At 39.3% G+C, this 22,749-nt stretch overlaps 3 protein-coding genes across 4 annotated transcripts in view; 1 reads left to right on the top strand and 2 right to left on the bottom strand.

The window, feature by feature from the left end:
• Nucleotides 1-595: 595 nt before the first annotated feature.
• On the top strand, nt 596-2,337 carry TfIIB (transcription factor IIB). Its single transcript, XM_069046602.1, has 5 exons — nt 596-710; nt 822-932; nt 984-1,117; nt 1,420-1,943; nt 1,989-2,337. Exons 1-5 carry the CDS (start codon nt 694-696, stop codon nt 2,148-2,150), a joined length of 948 nt encoding a protein of 315 aa, XP_068902703.1. The 5' UTR covers nt 596-693; the 3' UTR covers nt 2,151-2,337.
• On the bottom strand, nt 2,270-5,234 carry l(2)37Cd (general transcription factor IIIC subunit l(2)37Cd). The gene is made up of 6 exons (XM_069046597.1): nt 4,717-5,234; nt 4,445-4,667; nt 4,267-4,387; nt 3,898-4,216; nt 3,132-3,342; nt 2,270-3,068 (listed from the first exon to the last, which is right to left on the bottom strand). Exons 1-6 carry the CDS (start codon nt 4,984-4,986, stop codon nt 2,320-2,322), a joined length of 1,893 nt encoding a protein of 630 aa, XP_068902698.1. The 5' UTR covers nt 4,987-5,234; the 3' UTR covers nt 2,270-2,319.
• A 337-nt stretch (nt 5,235-5,571) lies between these two features.
• Miga (mitoguardin) overlaps nt 5,572-22,749 on the bottom strand; it is a 99,199-nt gene continuing 82,021 nt past the window's right edge. For both annotated transcript variants that reach the window (XM_069046600.1, XM_069046601.1), the window contains 2 exons: nt 6,754-7,043; nt 5,572-6,698 (listed from right to left, as the gene is read on the bottom strand). In XM_069046600.1, the coding sequence (XP_068902701.1) occupies nt 5,868-6,698; nt 6,754-7,043 (1,121 nt within the window). In that variant the 3' untranslated portion in view covers nt 5,572-5,867. The remainder of the gene's footprint in view (nt 6,699-6,753; nt 7,044-22,749) is intronic.

Below are 22,749 nucleotides of genomic sequence, written 5' to 3'. Positions count from 1 at the left end.
GGCGTGTTACCTGTGGCAACCCATGCTATAGCATAGGCTCCAAAGCAAACTCGATTTATTTTTTAAATGATCGCTCGGTATAATATGGTTGTGTATCCTTTAATAAGTTTAATAAGTTAATAAGTTAAATTCATGTGTATAATTTTAGCGAATATATCATGACGTTTCTTATATTCGCTTTGAGCCAAAATGGTGCAAGAAGAAATGATGTGTTCAATGGTTTCCCCTTCAGTTTCGCAAATCCTACATTTATCAATATTGCAAACCGCATATGTGTTTTTTATAATTTCTTGTATTTATAACACGATCTTGTATTGCAAATATAAAACCCTCAGTCTCAGGGTGAATATTTGATTTTTTAAGCCATGCATGAGGAGAAGCCTGAAGATTAATTTCTGGTTGTTCCAATTCTTTAAAATATCTCCCATGTAAAGACTGTTTTATATTTGCTATAGTGTCAGGTATGTTTAGCTCAACAATATCTGAAATTAAATTATTACTTAAATTTAAAGGTGTGTAACCAAAGCATTACAAAAAGTGTTTACTTTTTGTTCGGACTATCCCGCCTCAACCTCCGTATTGAACAGCAATCTGCAAGTTTGCAGGTCTATGATAAGCGCCGGCGCAGTAGACACGTCAATTAAATAAATATGTCATACTGTCAAACTCGTTTGACAACAACAATAATACAAGATGGCGAGCACGTCAAGGTACTTAGGTGTAGCGAACCTTGTAAATTGTGTAATTTGTGCAATAACTTTATATAATATTTTTCAAAATGTATAGTGATTTTTTTTATACTACTCTGGCTAATATTTCAGGTACGATACGAACAAGGTTTGTTGTAGCTCCCATCCAGATGCCCCATTGATAGAGGATTACAGAGCAGGAGATCAAATTTGTTCCGAATGCGGCTTAGTTGTAGGCGACAGGTATTAAATAACTCGCAAATTTGCAAAATGTTGATGTTCTGGAAATTTTAGAGTAATTGATGTAGGGTCCGAATGGAGAACTTTCAGCAACGAGAAGTCTGGAGTGGACCCCTCTCGTGTGGGTGGACCCGAAAATCCTCTATTGAACGGCTCAGATCTAACCACGATGATCGGTCCTGGGAGAGGTAAGTTCCGCTTTGTAAATAGTGCCATTAATGAAGTGACCATCAGCAATTGAGGTGGACGTGAACATCATGTGATGTTAAGGAAAACACTTTGGTGTAAAAAATATTAAAACAAATGTGAAAACGCAGTAAAAGAGATTGAACTTATGATTGTTTCCAATTTTTGATGAAAAGTTTCAACATTTTAGGTGATGTTGTGCACCTAGTTGTCAATTATGAACAGGACTAAATGGAGTCTGTTAAACAACGTCGTGGAAGAGTGATTAAGACCTTTCAGACATGACCATTTACTGCTGTTCCAGGGGACGCGTCATTTGACACGTTCGGAGTGGCGCGCTACCAGAACCGCAAGACAATGAGCAGTTCCGATCGTGCGTTGATCAACGCTTTCCGCGAGATCAGCGCCATGGCCGACCGCATCAACCTACCCAGGACGATAGTCGACCGTGCTAACAACCTGTTCAAACAAGTTCACGACGGGCGGAACCTGAAGGGCCGCTCGAACGACGCCATCGCGTCCGCTTGCCTCTACATCGCGTGCCGTCAGGAGGGCGTGCCGAGGACTTTCAAAGAGATCTGTGCCGTTAGCAAAATCAGTAAGCGCGAAATCGGTCGATGTTTCAAGTTGATCTTAAAAGCCCTCGAGACCTCGGTGGATCTCATCACGACCGGCGACTTCATGTCGCGTTTCTGCTCGAATCTCGGCCTCCCGAATATGGTGCAAAGGGCCGCCACGCACATCGCCAGGAAAGCTGTGGAGCTGGACATCGTCCCGGGGAGGTCCCCAATCTCGGTCGCCGCTGCCGCCATCTACATGGCCTCACAGGTAAGGGACGGCGCCGCTGGTGCAAATACTGACGCCCACTTGCAGGCCTCCGAGGACAAGAGGAGCCAGAAGGAGATTGGAGACATTGCGGGGGTGGCAGATGTCACCATCCGTCAGTCGTACAAGTTGATGTACCCCCACGCCGTCAAGCTGTTCCCCGAAGACTTCAAATTTGCGACCCCCATCGACCAATTACCTCAAATGTAAAGCCAGGGCCGTCGTGGTGTTTATTTTGTTGTTAATGTACGAGCCGTAAATTTTCTTCTTACATGTTAGGGCGCGTAAGTGATTATTTTTTTAAAGTTTATACAAAGAATACACAAAAGTAGCTACAAGTTGACGTTTTATAAAATAATTCAAAAGTAAGATTAAAGCACTACGTTTTTACGTTAAATTGGGATATTATTTCGTTAATTTCTTGTGCCGCCTCCATGTCCAGCTCTGCCTCGTCCGAAGACTCGCCCATCTCCGAGTGCTCCTCCTCCTCGTCCCCATCATCCATCTTCTCCGGAATCGCATTCTGGATGATCTCGCTCACTGTAAACTCGTTTTCTTCGTCGCTGGACAGACTTATCGGTTCCAGATCCTCCACCAACTGGCTGGGGTCGACGTCCCGTTGCGAGGAACTCGGCTGGACGCCGACGTTTCTGTAAATCCCTTTCTTGATATTGATCAGCATTTGGTTGTAGTAATCCAGGGAAGACACTCCCTCTTTCTTCCTCTCCTTCTCCTTTGACTCCTTCTCTTGCAACACCTTCTTGTCTTCGAGCAACTCTTTCTGGACCGCTTCCAACACGTGATCGTTCACTACCTTCCTGCTGGTCTCGATGAAACCGTCCGGTAACCAACCGTTCTTCGGGTGGCACAAACCACTCGAGCTCTTGGACAAGTTGGAGATCATCTCCTGGATCTCGGGAAGGATCAGGTCGCACAACTGGTAGAACATCTGCCTGGCTGGCGGTATGGTCAGAGGTCTTAAGACGTAATATCGCTCGTCCAGCTCCAGTTTCGGCTTGGCCGACATGTCGTGTTTTAGCGACATCTTCTTTACATGGGTAGGGCCGAGAAACAAGGACGTCTTGCCGGCGTAGCTTCTCTTGGCGCTCACTTTCAATTTTGTACTTTCTGGAAGTGCAACAATCCGGATATCGCGTCAATCGCTTTAAATTTTTTATTACTTTTCATTACCTGCAGTCCTTATCCTGTAGTCCAAGGTTTGATAAATCCGCGCCGTCGGATCTTTGCGTGGGTCGTAGCCGAACTTCACCCAGGATATCCGCCAAGGACCGTTGATGAAATAGTAGGCCACGACAGGAAGAATTATTTTGGTATGTTCGTCGGTCAGGCCTGTGTTGTAACGAATCGCCGCTTTGGTCCAGATCGGCCGCTCCTCAAACAACTGAATCGCAGGAAATCAGAACGGAATCAACCAAGACGCGGGGTGAGATGTACTAGATTTTCCGTGTGAGGTGTACTAGATTTGCCGTGTGGGGTGTATTAGATTGCCGTGTGATGTGTACTACATTTGCCGTGTGAGGTATACTAGGTTTGCCGTGCGAGGTGTACTAGGTTTGCCGTGTGAGGTGTACTAGGTTTGCCGTGTAAGACCAGAAAACAAAGTCGGAGAAAGCAAAGACTACGAACTAACTCGTCTTATTCAGTACACGGTAAACTAGATTCTTGACTCGAAAAGTTGCTGCACTGAAGATCTACGAGATTTGCTGTGTATTCTCTTAAAAATTATTTACAGTATGTTCCATGTAGTATCATGAATCTTATTTAGCGTACAGAACACCGTAAACTGATTTTTTGACATGGCAAATTAGTTTTCCAGTAAAGTAAATTGGTTAGTTGACACGGCAAATTAGTTCTTCGCCACAATAAATTGGTTCTTGACACGGCAAACTGGTGCTCTGGCACGATAAACTCCTGTGTGTTTCATCATCCATCTCACCTGCCTCACTCTCTCGATCCGTTCTTCCAGATTGCGATGCTTGGACAGCTTGACGGCGCTTTCCAGCGGCCGAGTCGGAATCTCCTTGTCCTTGAAGTTGACAAAAATGGAATTCTGTTGGCGGACTTTGCCGAAAATCCGGCAAACGCTTTTCTGTTGTTTGGGATTGACCTTAGATGGAGTACTTGCGACACCCTTCAGGTTTAACTTTGGCTCATTTTTGTCGCTGGTGTCCACATTTAGCTTCATTTGGGAACTGTCATGGTGTGAGAAACGAACTGGCAACAGAAACTGGTCCATGTTTTTTGCCTCATTGGTCCTAAAAATCATGCATCATTAATTGAGCAAGTTGAGGTGAAATTGATTTACTCGAGCCAGTTGGATGGGGGCAGTTCTGGGGGTAGAATCTTCTCATAGATGCATTCAGTTTTCGACGATTTTGTTTCCGGTTGTTTGCTCACCAGGGGCAAATATTGAAAATCACACAGACCTGCAAGATTGAACATATTGGTGGGAGGTAATTCACCAATATATTTTTTTTATTTACGATTAAAGCTAAAATTTATCACAGACACTCCTTCTACGGTGTAATCAAATTTTGGTTCATTACAGCTGGGATCATCTGAGCAACTAGGCCTAGTCCGAAATGAACTCTTCTTTACTTTTATCAAAATTCCTGGTTTGAAATCCTTGTCAGCAACACACGCTTTATTGTACTTGTTTTCAGGGTGAAAATGCAACTCTAGTTTTCTACCGTGTTCTGCGACACTCTAGAAATTAACCGTCAAGCTAAAATCTGCAGTAAAAACTATCACTTACTGATTCGATGCTCTCCAAGCCTCCCAAAGTCTCTACAGCTTTATCGATGTTTTTTACTTCTCCCGGATACTCGACACGAACTAGGCGCTTGTTGATACGTATTATGCAATTAGAGTCGAGCTTGTCTTGGTGCAAGCTCTCATTTTCTGAGTCTTTTTTATTCTTTGTAACGGCGATAAAGTTGTCGATGTTTTTGTTAGCTTTCTGTAAATGTGCATCGTCCGTCGAAGGTTTTTTAAGTTTACTTTTGGACACTGATTCTGTATCCATCGTATTAACACATCACAGTTAAAGTTACAAAATGAAACTGAAAAATCAATAACGCGTAATATAGGTTATGTTAAAAAATTCGTAACAATAAAAAGTGAGGTTAGGAAATTAGGAATTAGATGCAGTTTCGAGTCAAGTTTTCACCGACTACCACTGCGACAACCGGTATGTTGATTACCGCTTGAAAGCCATCCATGATGTCATGTATCAATCATTTAAATTTGTAACTTGTATCAAAGCTTGTAGCTTGTTCTCTTGACTAGCATACTAACAAGTTGAAACTATATAGTACATGCATCGTATTGTTACTTATATTATAACTCTGCTGTTTAAAATTTGAATCTTCTATGTTTAAACATTAAATAATAAACATTAAGATTTATGTAATAACGTATTTATTGTTTAAAATACCAAATACATTTTCCATTTTCATGTTTTAAACTGCAAACGCAGCCTTTTATTTTGCATGTGACGTCGCATTCTGGGCAAACATGCACTACATACCATGGTAGCATGACGTCGTCAATATTATTACACATCAAATGTATACATAGTTGATATTGTGGGAGTAATAAAGAGTGTTACTGTGTTTTCAATTTTTTTATTGTACATAAAAATGCATGCGCAAGATACGTGCAACGACACCTTTTTTGTATTTTTTTGGTTCTACTTGGTAGGACATCATGAGACGGTTATATTGTCCGGAATGTTTGCCTAAAGTAAGAAATTTCGTCTTAGTGTAATTTAGAACTTATTTAAAGAACTTCTGGTCTATCTTGGTAATATTTGGCTTCTTCCCCGTTAGGATTTTAGGTGAGGTCTAATTGGAGGGCCATTTCGACCAAAATCTGGCAATTCCGCTTGAATTACGCACACAACAACTATGACTGGGCACTCAATCTCTGACTAATATTTTCTATTCTTATCTTAAGGTTGTATATAACATCTTCCGCTAACTCTTCAACATTCGTATACCTGCACTTTTGAAAATTAAAAATATCAGTGAGAAAACCCATCACTTGGTTCTTGAAATAAACACAAGTGTCTCTGAGCAGCTCGTCGGGGCCGAGAAACCCCCACGCTAGCAGCGGCGACAGCTGCTCCGAGATGGTGTAGAAGTGCGCCATGAACCCTGTCGGAAATTTCAGCATCCTCCTCTTGGCTTTCAAGACGGACCAGACGGCGGTCGTCAGCGCCGTCTCCTTGAAACCGTTCGATAGCCACCTGTTTTGGACGACCGCCGTCACCGAGGAAGGCGGCGAGTCCAGGTCCTCGAATGCGTCCATCAGGATGTAGTCCATCACTACGTCGTAAAAAGTGAGCGCTTTTACCCCCTTCATGCTGAGCTCCTCCTCGAGCTCGCGCCAGTTGCCCGGCTCTTGGATGTACTTCAGCATCTCCTCGTAGCCTATGAGGAAGTCCTTCGGGTCTCTGTCGGCGTACAGGAGGAGGTCGGCGAGGATCTGGCGGCCGGCGTCGGCGAACCAGACGTAGTTGGATCTGTCGCGGAGGACGTGCTGGAAGGCGAGCCGCAGGCAGTGAAGTTTGCCCAAGTATTCGCCATCCGAGCCGCACTTCACCAGCTCGGTGCGGAGCGTGCGGCAGGGGATCCCCCCGTTCTCGAGGTGGCGGAGGGCGGCTTGGTACAACGGGAACTGCTCCAAGTCGGGGAAGTAATCCGAGAACTCTTCGAACTCCCGCAGGTCGGCCACCTGAAACGCATCGCGATAGCCCAAAACTTCTCCAACATTTTTCCGTTGTACTCACTATGTCCTGAGCTGACGCAAAACTCTCCCCTCCGGACAAATCGGCATCGATCCCGTTTTCCGAGAGATGCGTTCCGCTGTCGGGCCTGAACAGGACCGACCTCTGGTCCAGGAACAGCATCTCCGACTTGTCCTGCAACTCTATGGCGGCGTCCAACAGGTGCTGCAAATCCCTGCAAAAAGTCGCCTCTTCGGGACCCAAGACGGCCAAGGTCCCGCCTCCGTCTCTGGATCTGTACAGAGCTAAAGCGTCTTCCCAATAGTTTATGCAAGTTTCCAGAGCCTCCATCGCTGGAAAAAATACAAATGACCAATCAGTGCGTAATTTCCTGCGACCGTGCGGGAATGACAATGACAATAAGATAGTCGGCAAGTTAGTCATAACGAAATGTCACAGAGAGGAAAAAAGATTCCAATTATTGTGTATATATGGAGCACGATAATACAATGCAGGAGCCGACTGGTGGTTGAAATATGTGGTTTCCTTAAGCGGTCATTAAATGGCAGTAGGTCGGGATTTTTTGCGTTGGATAACATGGTCCCGCAATTTACCGCCGACTATATTTAGCACCTAATTGTCAACCTGATTGTGGCTATTATTCGTCGTTGGGGCAGATACAGTGTGGGGCCATTAGTGGCGGCACGAATTCTTCATAATCTTTAACACCCAATTGGTCTCACAATTACTAAAAAAATGTGCAATTTGATGAAGTTACAAAAAGGCAACAAAAGAACAAATCAGATGTGCAAATGAGGTGATCAACACGTATACCGGGTGTCAACAAAAATATTCATGGTGCAGTGGAGCGCGTGCCCCCCAAACTGCAACACCAGCGAATTAAGTACAATAACGGCAAATCAATTTTCATTGTGTCTGGCAAGAAGTAAAGTAGTTTAATGTTATAAGTCGTAAAATAAAGATTTTTGGGTTCTCCGACAGGATGCCTGTGTGTAGCTAGTTTCTCAATATTTTTCACCTACGAGCAAAGACTGATATATGTAATATAGACAAATATAATAGGTTAACATTCCTTGGTACAAGCGCAATAGACATTTTCGATGATGTATTCATCTTGCACGTGATAAGTGCAAGATACAGCGCGCCGTCGTAAGCGAAATGTTCTACTCTACAGTGTTATGTATCTGTCACAATAGTGTTAATGTTAGTGTTATCCAGAATGTTAATCTTCAGAACATTGGTGAAACGTTCAACCGTTCACAATAATGGTGATGGTGATGTTAATATTAGAAACGATGTTAAGAGATCCAGAAAATGTCTGGTTCTTTAACATCTTCGTTAACATCTACCAATCACCATCGAGAATTTCACGCACGCGCAGGCGCAGTGACAGTTCACACCACGTTGACAGCTGTAAGAGTAACATTCCGTTAACATTATTGTAAACACTGGACTACTAACATCACCATTGCCATCTCCACTAACATTATAACTTTACCACTACCATTAACACTCTTGTGACAGACCCATACTATGGCAACGGGAGTCAAATTATGCAGCATCTGACCACATTTTGTTGGTGTACTGTAGATGTTTGACGAACACTGGAGGTCGAGATTCAGAGTTGTTTCAAACGAATGTAGAAAACCGAGTCCTGATTGTGGAACTGTTTTCTTCTTTAGATTTTGGGGACGTATAGGAGAGGAAGCAAATAGGAATCCTGAACATTTTTTTGCTGAAGTGTTCTGCGTTTAGAGCTTCTGTTAAAAAGCATGAGATGAACAATCAAGAAAAAATAGAAATATAGTACAAAGAAAAAAAAAAGAAATGTACGAACAACACAGCAACACCAAGTTTCCAGACTGTTCATTTTTTTACAATAACAACAATTCAACATTAATTTATAACGCAAGTATAAAAATATTTAGAACGTGCAACACTTTTTATTAAATCCACTGTGTAGATTCGTGTGAGAGAAGATAAGAATTGGGACAATTCGTTATTACTGTCGAGTGCTATTAGTGTCGGCGAAATGTGGGCAATTCCAAAGGAATTAAAATTTTTAGGTCACACAGCAGTTTACATTGTCATAAGACAATCAAATTAAATCGTTAATGAAGTATTGTGGTATTTGTGGGACGCTACTGGATTCTGTGAGACAATTTTGTACGCCTTAATCGGGGTAATTTGCATAATACAACTATGCTTTGTTGTACTTTTAAAGCAAAAACATTTGAAGTATAAGGCAAATTGTGTGCAGGTTGTTTCACAAACAAGTACCTAACAAGGCTTCGGTTTAAATCAGATTACGAATATGACAATAATGATTAATGGATCAAAATCGAAATATTTGCAAGTCACAGTTGCCGAAATGCGGTGATGTTAATCTAATAAATTGCAGATAACTTGATACAAATATTTATCACGTTAAATTTATCAGAGAAATTTCTTTTGGATCGGTAAAAAATCAAATTTTGAAGTCTGATAATGATAGTAATGAAAAATAAATCCGGCCTCGTTGCCGTGCCTTCCTTTAATTTATTTCTTTATATCTTTAAGTATCTTCGCGGTATTGGACCCGTTCTTTTAAGCACTTTTAATGCTCCACCCAACGGCAACAAATTTTCCAACGCCCAAGTGACAGGGTGCAACATCTTGTTAATCGCAATCTGTACAATGCTCATCTACTCTTCTTCCTCAGATGTTAAATTTGGTGTATCTCAAGGCTCGGTGCTTGACCCTTTGTTATTCATATTAAATTTATGTTGCGGATGCTCAAGGATGCATCAAACAGTACAATGCTAATTATTCGATTTAAAAGAAAGTTCAACTAGTCAACGTAAGTCTTCTTGTTAACGTTGGCGGTGTCCAATAATTATCACATATTATATCCCAAGTGCAAAATTTTTTTATCGGAAATTTTTTTGCTAATGAACGAAAACATCTATAAATGAGGTCAGAAGACCAATTATTAGCAAATAAGAGCACGAGACGAAGTCGAGGGCTTTTATTTGATAATAATTGGTCTTCTGACCGAATAATTTATGGATGTTTGAGTTCATTAGCAAAAAAATTTCCGATATTAAAATTTTGCACGAGGGGTATACGGCTGATTATTTACTGAGTAGAATGAAACCAAACGCATTATTTCCAATCCTTTTTATTCAAAATAATAATTAAAAAAAAAAAACAGGTACCGACATTTTTATCAGATTATTGCACATGTGCATTTTAGAGAAATTTTATCGGGTTATTTTTTGTTTTCTCGTTTTGATTGGTCAATATTTGTCACGCAGTTGGTTGCTAAACAGATGAAGGAAATAATCCCGACATATATTTTTTATAATTACCTTTTCTTTTTGTATTAATCCAAATTATGTTACATTATTTACTTTTCTTAATGAATAAAAAATGTTATTATTATAAAGACATTTTCTCTCTGGCTTTCTGGAACCACTGTGGTGTTTGTATCTCTTTTTGTAGCCATTATTAATGAAGCTGCATTGTTTAAACAAAAATACATCAATAACTAATGCATTAATTATGTGCCGGAGTGAAAACGCTATTTTGAAAGTAACTCTCGAATCATTTTCACATAAAACAGCGTCGGACCTTTTGATTAGCTAATTGACTTTGCCGTTCAATTATGATTTAATGTTCTGTGAAGAAATTATCTTCTGTCTGCTCCACATGCTGCATCTTGTTATCCCGAACGAGTGGCCTGAAACGAAAGTTGAGGCACCCTGTAGCGACAAATATATATTTTCGTTTCGATGCCGCGGTTGGTACAGACATCTTATAGATCCCTCGTCCACTACATCATGTAATCCTTCGATACATTATACGATTTCTTTGAAATCACACGAAAATATGTTACAGTTTCCATGGCGTATTCTTGAACACCGCACTATACTGACAGTAACTGGTCGCGTCCCAAATGCATACATTACAATAATCGACGTTATTATTTTGCCATTTTGTTAAAACGGATTAAGGGAATATTCATTCGGAACTGATGTGCACATGTACATTTTAATTGTACGAGTAAAAACAGAATTTTTTATGTGCAACGTTTATTATCAGCGGCAGACGGAGAGATCTAGGGAAAAAAATCAAATTGAAAAATGTGTTTAAAAATGTATTGTTTACTGACGCAGACACCACTGCCGCCGCCGGCTAGTCGTTGAAGTTAACAAAAAATTAAAATAATCGTAATGAACTTTGCATAGTTCAGATAATAACAAATTCCTTGATTTAAACACTCGCGTGCCATTAAATACACAATACAAAATAATTATGCGCTTGTAAAATTAAGAGGTTATAGAAAGACACAAACTTGTTTCCAAAAATTGGCAGATATTTTCACCAGTGGTGGTGTAAAAACGTAACTAAGAGGGTGAATTAAAAAAAATATTACCAAAGGCCTTCAGTGTCGGCCGAAGTACCTACCGCAACTGTCGTAGATATGTAACGAAAAAAAAAAACACCTGGGAAAAAACACGCTGCACGCTGTCACTATCTCGATTCACGAACACCCAAAATTGCAAAATTAAGTGGTTCGACAAATTTGAGTTCTCTGCATTTTTATTGGTGTAATGTTCTTTCGTTGTGGTAAATCTAAATATATTTCAAAACTCAAATTTTAATACCGATAAAAATAAATACAAACAATTGTTTTATTCTTCTTTCTATTTCCCAATTCTATTATCTGCTACTGTTGTCTTTTTTCATTATTAAACAATAAAAAATTTTCTTCGTTTCCTGCAAATTTTATTCTTCAGATCTGTAAGTTAGTCTGATCAGTATCTTCCTTTCTTTGGTTCTTTTTGTTTTTCGCAGTTTGAAAATTACCTAAACTGTTATCATTTATTTCTTCATTTTGTTCTTTCCTGTGCTGGGTCCTCCACATCTGCTAATTCTCTTAACGACACACGTTTTTCCACATTTGTTCATTTCTCTCATGCGTATATTCTCTGTTTCTGTTTTAAAATAAATATCTTCTTAGATATTTATTTTTTCCTTGTAGTCAATCTATCAATGCAACACTTTCGATGCAATTTGGAACAAAAATCTCGTACAAAAATTTATAACATAGGTTAGGTATGTACTCAGTTCTTTGTTGTTCTTGTCTGTAGGTACTACCTTCATTTCAGTCACAAACATCCAACATTGTGACCAATCCTGTTGGTTCTTAAGATGTTCTCTTTTGTGGTCGAAAAGATTCTGCCCTTGACTGTAAACGTACAAGCAAATAAACTGATGTGCTACAGATTGTCACACCAGAAATTTGAAACCATGATCAACAACCAGGAATATACAGGGTGATAATGAGCCCGACGGAATTGAAAATGCAACCCACAATACATTTGCAAAGTTAACGTGGCTTTTTGTTTTTTGCCAATGTATTGTGGGTTGCATTTTCAATTCCGTGGGGCTCATTATCACTCGAGTAACAGAGAAGACGACGAAAAAGCTGACAGAGTGTTAAAAAATCAGTCATCATGATTTGGCGCAAAAACTCTTTACCAAAGTGCAAAACTGCGAAAGCAAATACAACTCCGAAACATGTAAACAAAACGTCATAAATCATAAAATGTGTACACTGTGACTGCATCATTACACTTATTAATAGAGTTTACCACATCCTAGTGTAGTATTTATTAGATATTCCGCGAAACGTGCTGACCTTAAAATGTTATTAACACGAATTTCCATTAATCCTTATCTGAGCGAACAACAACAATCTTGATCGTGAAAAAAATCCCTTCGCTATCAATGAAGGCGCAGAACAATGACCAATTAAGTGACGCCACTACTCTTTACTACTGTTTCTCATGGGCGTCCGATTACGATCCCCACGGTAATTCCTCTTCCAGCAAACGATCTCGCACCAGACGCAACGATGACGTCCCTCCCGTCGGCGATTTGAATAAGTAGTAGCTACTTATGATTCCATCAGAAGCAATCACTATTACATGACTTGTACAGTGCAATTGCCCTCTTCCTAATAACGACGACGGTAGAAATTTATATGCATTACTCTATACGCATCATCATTATTGTTGGACACATGTCAGGAGCACACCGGCTTGGCATACAGAGCAGCTTTCCATCACGAACTTCTTTCGTCATGATTTTGATGACACCACTGACCCCAGTACGCCACTCGATTTTCTTAATTGACCAGTCGACAAATTCTACATACTTGTTAAGGTCAAACGGTTCCAGACCGAGGAGCCATGGTCACGGAGCACTGGGTCAACAACGAATTCACACATTAAGATAAGGCGCAAAAACAACACCGTCGAAGCCAGTTCTTTAAAAGTTGCACCCAAAAAGGACGTTAGAAGTGGACAGGGCGACCTCGGTCGATTTTGCACATTTCTGAGGTATTTCGACGAAAGGTGAAAGTCATAAACATTTTAAATGATGTGGATCGGCGGTGACGTCCAACGCGAAGAATGTTTCGCAGACTGCATAAACATAGGAGTGAAGTCATAACGAGGTACCATGGCATATTCTTAAACAACCTAAGATGTTGCCAGTGGTATTGACGTGCGAGAGCTCGATGGGTAGTTTTTTTTATCAAGAAGCGGAACCCCTAGAAGATTAGAGTTGTCGAGGTAGCGACGTACACAGATCAAAAGGCAATTACGACATCTACGAATTAAACAGGAATTTCATAAGCAGCGCTTATGAAATGATAGCTTCTAAGATGTTTTCAGATAATTAAAAATGAGAACGGAGAGCAAATACGGTTGAAGTACGTTATTTGCACAAGAGAAGGCTTCGAGCGGTGTTAAAAAAATATTATTTACATGGAAGAAATGTAATTCAAATTTAAAAATAATATAAGTTTACTAATATTAAATATGAGGTATTAAAAAAACCTGATAAGAGATTACATACCAATTTAACGAACTCCATCTTGACAAATTTAATTTAAAAAATCAACTGAGTACTCGACTAAGTATTACATGGATGTCAAATAATAATCATGTAATAATCTAATCATAAAAAAATATTTTTATGACAAGAGACGAAAGTGAGGTTTAAGTAATCATCCAAGGGATGAAACGACTCATTTTCCTTTTTTCTACCATCTTTGTTTTATTTTTTAGAAGAAATCCTTAAATTTAAATTAAACTGTCTGAAAATCAGAGCATCAGAGTAAGCACACTTGGCGTTGCCAGGTGTGCGTTTTATATACAGTTCATTTTATCTTCGCTTGTGGACGCTTCACAGACTCTTATTGCACCAATTGCTCAACAAAGAAAAGTTTGAGATTTCAAAGCTTGGAAGTTGAGTTACAGAAACAGAATCAGTGGAGTCGGTGTTAATTAGTGATGTTTTTTCTTTCTCCCATGGTGATAATCTAATTTGACACATCGATATATTTAAAGAACATCTATCAGATTTACAGTCATCAATTTTTTGCTAATTCTTCTAGAGTCACGTTGACAATCACAATAATTTTTCATTTCCATAAATACTTCCTGTTGCGGCGTTGTACCGCAGGAAAAGAATTGTTGATTTTTAAATATTTAATAACTTCCAAACAATAACATTAACAAAGTATAAGTAAATGATTGTATAAAAATGGTTATGTCTGTTTGAATTTGTTTGACTGATCTGATGTATCTGTCGTATCTGTTGGATGCGTCTCGCTTTTTAAGAGAGGGTGGTGGGGTGCGGTCCTCCCTGGTCAGGTACCTAAACTAACGGTACAGGTCGGTCCTGTACATTCCTGCCCCCCTTTGAACGGTCCTGTTCAAAATCTTCGGTCGGAAAGGGACATATCCTGTTCGTGGCTCTCGTCACAATTCCTGTGGATGTTTTGATGGTTGCTGTTCGTATCAGTCCATCTGGTCCAGGGTGTACCTCGAGAATGACACCCATACGCCAGCACAGGGGATGAAGATTTTCTTCCTTTAGGAGGATGGGAGTTCCTGCTTGTAGAACTTCTTGTGATCGTTGACGCCACTTGTTTCGTTGTTGGAGTGTGTTCAGATGTTCCTTGCTCCACCGTTTCCAAAAATGTTGAGTCACCTGTTGAACTCTTTGCCATCGTGAGAGGAGATTTTCCTTAATTAATGTTAAATCTGGTTCACTGTTTGATGTGAGTCTGCGTCCTATTAGGAAGTGTCCAGGGGTTAACGGGGAAAAGTCGTTTGGGTCACTGGATAATGGGGTTATAGGTCTGGAGTTTATACACGCTTCGATTTGTACCAATACTGTTAGCATTTCTTCATATGTAAACAGTGCATTGCCTACAACCCTTTTTAAATGAAATTTAATTGCCTTAATGCCGGCTTCCCAAAAACCTCCGCGGTGTGGAGAACGAGCAGGTATAAAATGCCATTGTATGTTCTGTTGCTTTAAAGACTGGATGATTTCGTTTTGAAAGTTTGCTGATGTAAATAATTTTGTTAATTCCCGGTTTGCTGCGGTAAAATATGTTGCGTTATCTGAATGAATTGAGGAGACCTTTCCTCGTCTAGCCATGAAGCGTTTTAAAGCAGCTAAAAATGCCTCACATGTGGCATCTGTAACTATCTCAATATGAACGGCTTTTGTTGCAAAACATTTGAAAAGAGCAATATAAGATTTTATTGTTTTTTTGCTTCTGCGGTTACCCTCTTTTATTAAAATGGGACCTGCATAGTCCACGCCGCAGTGTGAAAATGGCATCGACGGTGTTACCCGTATTGAAGGTAAATTTCCCATTAACTGATCTGTTGTTTGAGGGTTTACTTTAAAACAGGTATGGCACTTGTATATTAAGTTTCGCACAACTGACCTGGCTGATAATGGCCAATATTTTTCGCGAATTGCCGTAATTGTGGCTGATGGCCCTGCGTGTAGTTCTTTTTCATGTTGATCTAAAATTATTAATTTTGTTATATGATGTTTAGATGGTAAAACGATTGGGAATTTTTGGTCATAATTTATGTGTGCATTAATTAATCGACCACCAACACGAATTATGCCGTTATTGTCTAAAAATGGATTTAGATTTAACAGTTTGCTGGACCTTTTTACTGGCTGGTTTTTCGTTAATTCTTTCAGTTCTGATTCAAATTCTTGTTTTTGTACAAGTTTGATTATCATGTTAGCAGCATTATTTAATTCAGCGACGGTTAGTGTTTTATCAGTTTGTTTTAAGTCATTTTTGGATGAACAATTTTGTATAAATCTCAGGCAATATGCAAGAATTCTTTGTGTTTTTGCAAAAGAAGAGTATTTTGTTAGGAATGGAAGTTCTAATTTAACCGATACCGCTAGAACTTTGTTGTTGGTACGTTTCTCTGAATCATTTGTTTTCGTCTCATCAGGTAGTGAGTTTGGCCACTCGGTTTTGTGATTTGACAGAAAAGATGGGCCATGAAACCAAAAGTGATTGTCGATTAAATTTTCTGGAAGCACACCTCTCGAAACTAGGTCTGCGGGATTGTTTTTCGAACCAATATGATGCCAATTGTCGACTTCAGTTAGGCGTTGAATTTCCGCTACCCGATTTGCTACGAATATTTTCCAAGTATTTGGCGATGAGTTAAGCCATGATAAAACGATAGATGAATCGGTCCAAAGAAAAATTGATTTAAATTCTAGATTTAATGTTGACAAAATTTTGTTAATCATTCGCGCTAGAAGTACTGCCGCGCACAGTTCTAGCCGCGGTAAAGTTATGATTTTCAGCGGGGCCACTCGTGATCGAGAACATAAAAGTTCGGTATTGTATGTATTGTTTGTTTCATCGCATGTTCTTATGTATATGCATGCACCATAGGCGGCCATTGAAGAATCACAAAACCCATGCAATTCAACTTGATTTTGTGCATTTGATATTATTTTTCGGGGTATTTGCAATGTATTTAGCATGTGCAGCTGATCTGACAACTTCATCCATTTTTCACGTATATGAATTGGGAGAGGATCATCCCAATCAAGCTTAAGTGCCCACATTTCTTGAATGAGAATTTTTGCTTTTACAATGACAGGTGAAAGTAATCCTAAGATGTCATAAATTTGAGCAATGGTTGAAAGTACGGACCTTTTTGTCGGACATTCTTTGAAATTTGCATTTACGGTATATTTCAGAGTATCGTTTTTACAGTTCCAGACTAATCCTAAGGTTTTAACTTCATGTTTATGATCAAGCTTAACTGTAGAATTTGCACCTGTTTCATGAGCAGGTAAAATTTCTGAATAATTCGAGGCCCACTTTTGTAGTTGGAATCCTCCTTTACTTAATGCGCTGATTAGCTGATTTCGTAGTTCGATTGAATTTGAAATTGTGTTAGTTCCTGTCAACAAATCATCTACGTAAAAATCTTTTAGAATTACTGGACTGGCTAACGGAAAATTGTGTTGTTCGTCTATGGCTAATTGTTGCAGACACTTAGTTGCTAGATACGGCGCTGATGCCGTTCCATAAGTAACAGTTTTCAGTTCATAAATGTTGACAGATTTCCTAACATCATCACGCCAAAAAATGCGTTGAAATGCGGTGTCGCGTGGATCAACCCAGATCTGGCGATACATCTTGACAATATCGCACGAAAAAGCAACTTGATGAGTTCGAAATCTGGTAATAATTGAAAACAGATCCTGTTGGACTGTGGGTCCAACCATCAACATATCATTAAGACTGATTCCGGTGGTAGTTTTGGCGGATCCGTCAAAAACTACTCTGACCCTTGTGGTGGAGCTTGATTCTTTAATTACCGCATGATGCGGAAGAAAATATTGATTGGCATGACTGTTGTCCTCTGGCACATATGGTGAAACTAACATCATGTGTTCTAAATGCAAATATTCATTCATGAAAGTTGTGTAATCGCGTTTTAACGTTGGATTTTGATGAAGCCGTTTTTCAACTGAATAAAACCGCTTGAGGGCCATTTTATTTGATGGTCCCATTAGTAACACGTCACCCTTGAATGGTAATCGAACAACAAAACGACCATCGCTACCTCTCCTGACCGTTTCTGCGAAGTGTTTTTCGCAGGCAAATTCGTCTGCTGATAACGGTGGTTGATTGTCGGTTTGCTCTTCGAGTTGCCAAAATTTTGTCAATTGATTAGAAAGTTCGACGTCTGGGTTTTTATTGGAGGTAAAGCCGACAAAGTGTTTGCCGCTGTTATTTTGACCATTTATGATTTTGCCTGTGACGACCCATCCTAAAAGGGTGCGTCGTAAATAAATCTGTTTGTTGAGAATGTCGATTGCTTGGGAAAAACCTATTATCCTCCAGAAAAATTCTGCACCAATTAACAAATCGATTTTATCGCATTCATTAAAATGAGGATCTGCGAGATCAATGTTATCGGGAATGTTCAAATTGGCTCGCGAGTATGTTTGATTTGGAAATTGTTCCGTAATTTTTGGTAATATTAGGCAGTGCATTTTTAACGCAAACGAGTTGTAACATGACTTTATGGAAACATTTGCTGAATATTTCACGCGAGTTTCTATTTCACCTACACCTGATATAGGAAGATTGATATGATTGGTTTTAAGCGAAAGTTTTTTACACATATTGCTCGTTAATATGTTACTTTGAGACCCGCAGTCTAAAACTGCTCTACAATTATGATAGTTACCGGCGGAATCTGCTATTTTAACAATTGCTGTGGCCAGCAAGACAGTTGTTTTGTTCGAAATTGATAAGGTTAAATTGTCGTTAGCTGACGTGGATTCTGAAAGATGAAGTAGAGTGTTGTGTTTTTGTTGACATTCTCGACAGGTATTGACTGACTTACAAGCAGATGCAGTGTGATTTAATTTGAAGCAATTTCTGCATGCTTTTAAATTGTTTATGGTTTTGATTCTGTCTGATGTGGATAAGTTGAGAAATTCTGGACATTTAAAGACCATATGTGACTCTGATTTGCAATGTATGCATGATTTATTGATGACTGTTTGAACAATTTGATGTTTTGACTGATTAGTTTGCTTGTTGTAGTTTGTTTTTTGTTTCTCATTGTGTTGACTTGATTTGTCGTTTTTGGACATACACTCTAAAAGTTCGCACCGTTTTCCCAAAAACTCAAGTAAATCCTTTAATTTTGGAATGTCTGTGTTTAATTTGGTTTGCCATTCTTTTCTCGAAGTGTAGTCTAATTTTTCGCAAATTAGAGGGACAATTAGGCAATCCCAATGATCTACCGCTTGTTTTTGTACCCTTAATGCTTCTATGTTAGTTGTGATGTCATTTAACAGTTTTCTAAGCGATACATGATTTGCTTTGGAAATAACTGGACTATTGATGATTGCTAGAACGTGCTCTTGCGCAATTAATCGTATGTTATTATACCGTTTTATTAATAACTCGTATGCTGCATTATAATTATCTGTCGAAATTGTGAGAGATTCAATTGTCGCTGAAGCTTCCCCTTTTAAACACGATTTTAAATAGTGAAACTTCTGGCAGTTATTTAAATTTGCATTGTTATTAATTAATGAATTAAACGTGTCATAAAACGGCAACCATTCAGTGTAAGACCCAGAAAATTGTGGTAAATTTAAGGCTGGTAATTTGACGGCTAATTCTGGTGACGATTGATTGTTACCACCGCTGTTATTATGAGAATTAGACGCACTGGGAGATTTAACTTTGCTGGTCAAGTTTTTAATTTTAGCTACTGTATTGTGATACTGAATCTCTACTTCTTCCCGAGTGTTATCGTCCTCCTCGAACTCGAACTGTTCAATTTCATCCTGATACTGTTCAAATTCCTTAAACGCGTTTTCTAAATGTGGTATTCGACTTTCTAATTGACATAAATCGTCACCGTCTTTAAAGGATTTGACAAAACTTTCAATTCTCAATTTTTGATTTAACAGTGGTTCGTTTCCTTTTCCAACCCGGGAGATCGATGGTCATTTTGAATTTGATTGATTAGGTACAAATTACGCGAAGAAATGCAACGTTGTAGTGATACAAATTTAGCATGCACGGAAAATGTAGGAAGGTTTGATGGAATTGACAGACTCACGTTTTGATGCTCTGTGATGCTGATGATTGACGACAGTAGTGCTTGGATTCTTGAATGTAATGTAATGTTTATTGTTGAAGTTGATGCTGAATGTTGATGCTTCTGAAGATGAATCACGGATTCGACTTCCTCGTTGGCTGATCACGGATCGCACTTTTTTGATTGTCTGGATCACGGATCCGACTTTCTTCAATTTGTTGACACTGGATCACGGATCCGGCTCGATTGGACCAAAATGTTGCGGCGTTGTACCGCAGGAAAAGAATTGTTGATTTTTAAATATTTAATAACTTCCAAACAATAACATTAACAAAGTATAAGTAAATGATTGTATAAAAATGGTTATGTCTGTTTGAATTTGTTTGACTGATCTGATGTATCTGTCGTATCTGTTGGATGCGTCTCGCTTTTTAAGAGAGGGTGGTGGGGTGCGGTCCTCCCTGGTCAGGTACCTAAACTAACGGTACAGGTCGGTCCTGTACACTTCCAAAGAATCTGTTTTCTAAAGAAAACCAGTGTCGATGATGTCAGATATGTATATCATTAAAAAATAAATTGAACAGCAGGAGTCGCAGAATAAAGCCCTGCGGCACACCATCTTCTGCAAAAATCAACCTTCACAGTAAATAATAAAATTCTGGATTAAGTAACCAAGAGCTGCGTTATTATGCGTTGGAGGAATGTGTATGACAAAACTGTAGATTTAGGACATGTCTGCAGATATTTATTGAGATCAGTTCCAAAGTAAGTGATAAAATATTCGCTTTAATTCTTTTCGGAAGAAATGTGGAAGAAATAATGAAAAAATAGGGAAAATGTAAACGTCGATGCAAATTTGAGCGAGCCCTCCCGACATAAAACATTCATTGTCGGCAACGCGTCCCGGGAAATTGAATTTTTTAAAACAATATAGAGAGACGGGGGTGAGACTTGATGACTTCTAGTGGGGTGAGATTCACCCGCATGCATTATTTAAATCGTCCGAATCACGGCTTTAAAGAGCTCTCAGGAATAACAAATAAAACTCGAATCGATACTCCGGATGTGGTGAATCTCGATCCGGTCGCATTATCACATCTGCCATTGATCACCTTCGAACCAAATGAATTCGATGGCAGGTGTAATCCGTCTCTGTCTCATAAACTGGCGAAAAATATGCGCGGACCTGACCCAAATTCGCTTTCTCAATAGACCTTTCCAGTGTTATTTAATAGCAGAGATTAGGCAATTGACGTGGCTGCATTCAGCCATTTAATAAATCTAATTCGACGTAATCTAATATGATTATTCATATCGTAGTCGCTACTACCAACTAATGGGATGATTTCATTGTACGATTCGTGATGTATCCGGTGACGTCACTGCGAACTTGGAAGGATTCTCGAACTCTAGCAAAGACTCCAGTTGAGTGCGATGGTGAGTCACGTCCTTAATATGGACAATACACCTCTGTTGGTACTCATATCAGTCGTAGGACACAAGAGCGCCTTGACATTTCAACCCGGCGACTTTTTAAACACGTATCAAAATGTACGCTAATGCGAGGTGACCCCAAAATCGACAACAACAACCAAAATGCAAACTGTCAAAACACGTGGTGAAGGGGAGAAGAGTCAACAAAATTTCGAAATGAATTCCTCGCTTATCTTCACGACTGCTGCGGACATGCACCAGTTTCGGGTCCTTCGCCCGCCAGATTTGACCCCGTTTGAAAAACTCTGGACCTCGCTCAACTTCCCGATCTTTCTACCCTAGTTTGAGTTTGACAATCGATTTAAGTCGGCGCTGGAGATTCAAAAGGCTTTAGACTGTCTGGCGTGCTTTGGGAATAACAATAACAACATGACTAATCCTCTTGCACAGTGATATAATTTTGTTTTTCACCGAATTTTTGACGTCACAAATCATGACATTTTCAAGGTTCATCAAGAATATATAATTATATTTAGCTATTTAATTTGTTAAAACAATGATTTGTTTTTCGATTTTTTGCAATTTCTGAATGATTTATCTTTTTATCTTTTACGTCTTTTAAGATACTTTCTGGACATCTCAGATATGGAACAGATTGAGGCCTTGGATTGCCAGATTTGGCACCGCTTGAAAATTCGTGGTTTTCGACGTTCCTAACTTCTCAAGCCTCGTATCACTAAATCAGATCGTCTTCATTCCAAGAAAAATGGGATTAGCTTTTATTCTCTTTTAGTTTCATTTAAAATGGTGGTATATTGAAAACTTATCGCACTGTTTCATTTTTTAAGATCCCACCAACGACTCCATATTCATTGAAAAATAAAATTATTTTGAACACCTTTGCGTGCCCAATTTGATCCCATTTGAAAAACACTGGTCTTCTACTACGATTAATTTTCTAATATGTACATACAACAGACCGACGTTCTTCCTGCACCAGATGTGGTCCCACTTGAAAAACCCTGGTCTGTCTGATATAATCGTTTCAAATTTTCTCTCGCAATCTCAAAAGGCTTCGAATTTTCTTGAATGGCGACATTTACCATTCACGCGACCACCTTGGCAATAAATCTATGACTAATCCACTTACAAAGTGGTACTACTTTGTTTCTTCATCGAATTTTCGCCGTCATAAATCACAACATTTTTAAAGTTTGGTGTGCAACAACAACAACATCACCATTTACGGCTAATGTTAGCTGCTGCACCTCGTACCTGCAAGTAATCGTTGAAAAGCTTGTATGTTTGTGTTTGCATAATAATCCAGGTCACCAACCTCACTATTTACTAAAACATCATTGTTTTCATCATGTTGTGGCATCTACTTATGTAATTGTTTGTATTTTTTCGGGTGACTCAACAGTCGAGAAGAAATGACAAAAATCCGGCCCTGAGTGACACCGACTTGTGTAATAAAGCAGGTAAACTTAGCCCATTAAAAGAAGTTGTGGTGTAAAGAAGACAAATAACGAGGCAAATAAAGATGTAGCTTGTTCCATGTGGCGCGAGAGAATTCCTCGGGTTTACCGTTCGCGTTTACGTAATGTCGCAGGACAAGAAAAAA

This window comes from Tenebrio molitor, chromosome 5 (genome assembly GCF_963966145.1).
Source record: "Tenebrio molitor chromosome 5, icTenMoli1.1, whole genome shotgun sequence".
NCBI lineage: Eukaryota > Metazoa > Arthropoda > Insecta > Coleoptera > Tenebrionidae > Tenebrio > Tenebrio molitor.
Note: the sequence above shows the minus strand (reverse complement) of the source record. Positions and strands in the feature narration are given on the sequence as shown.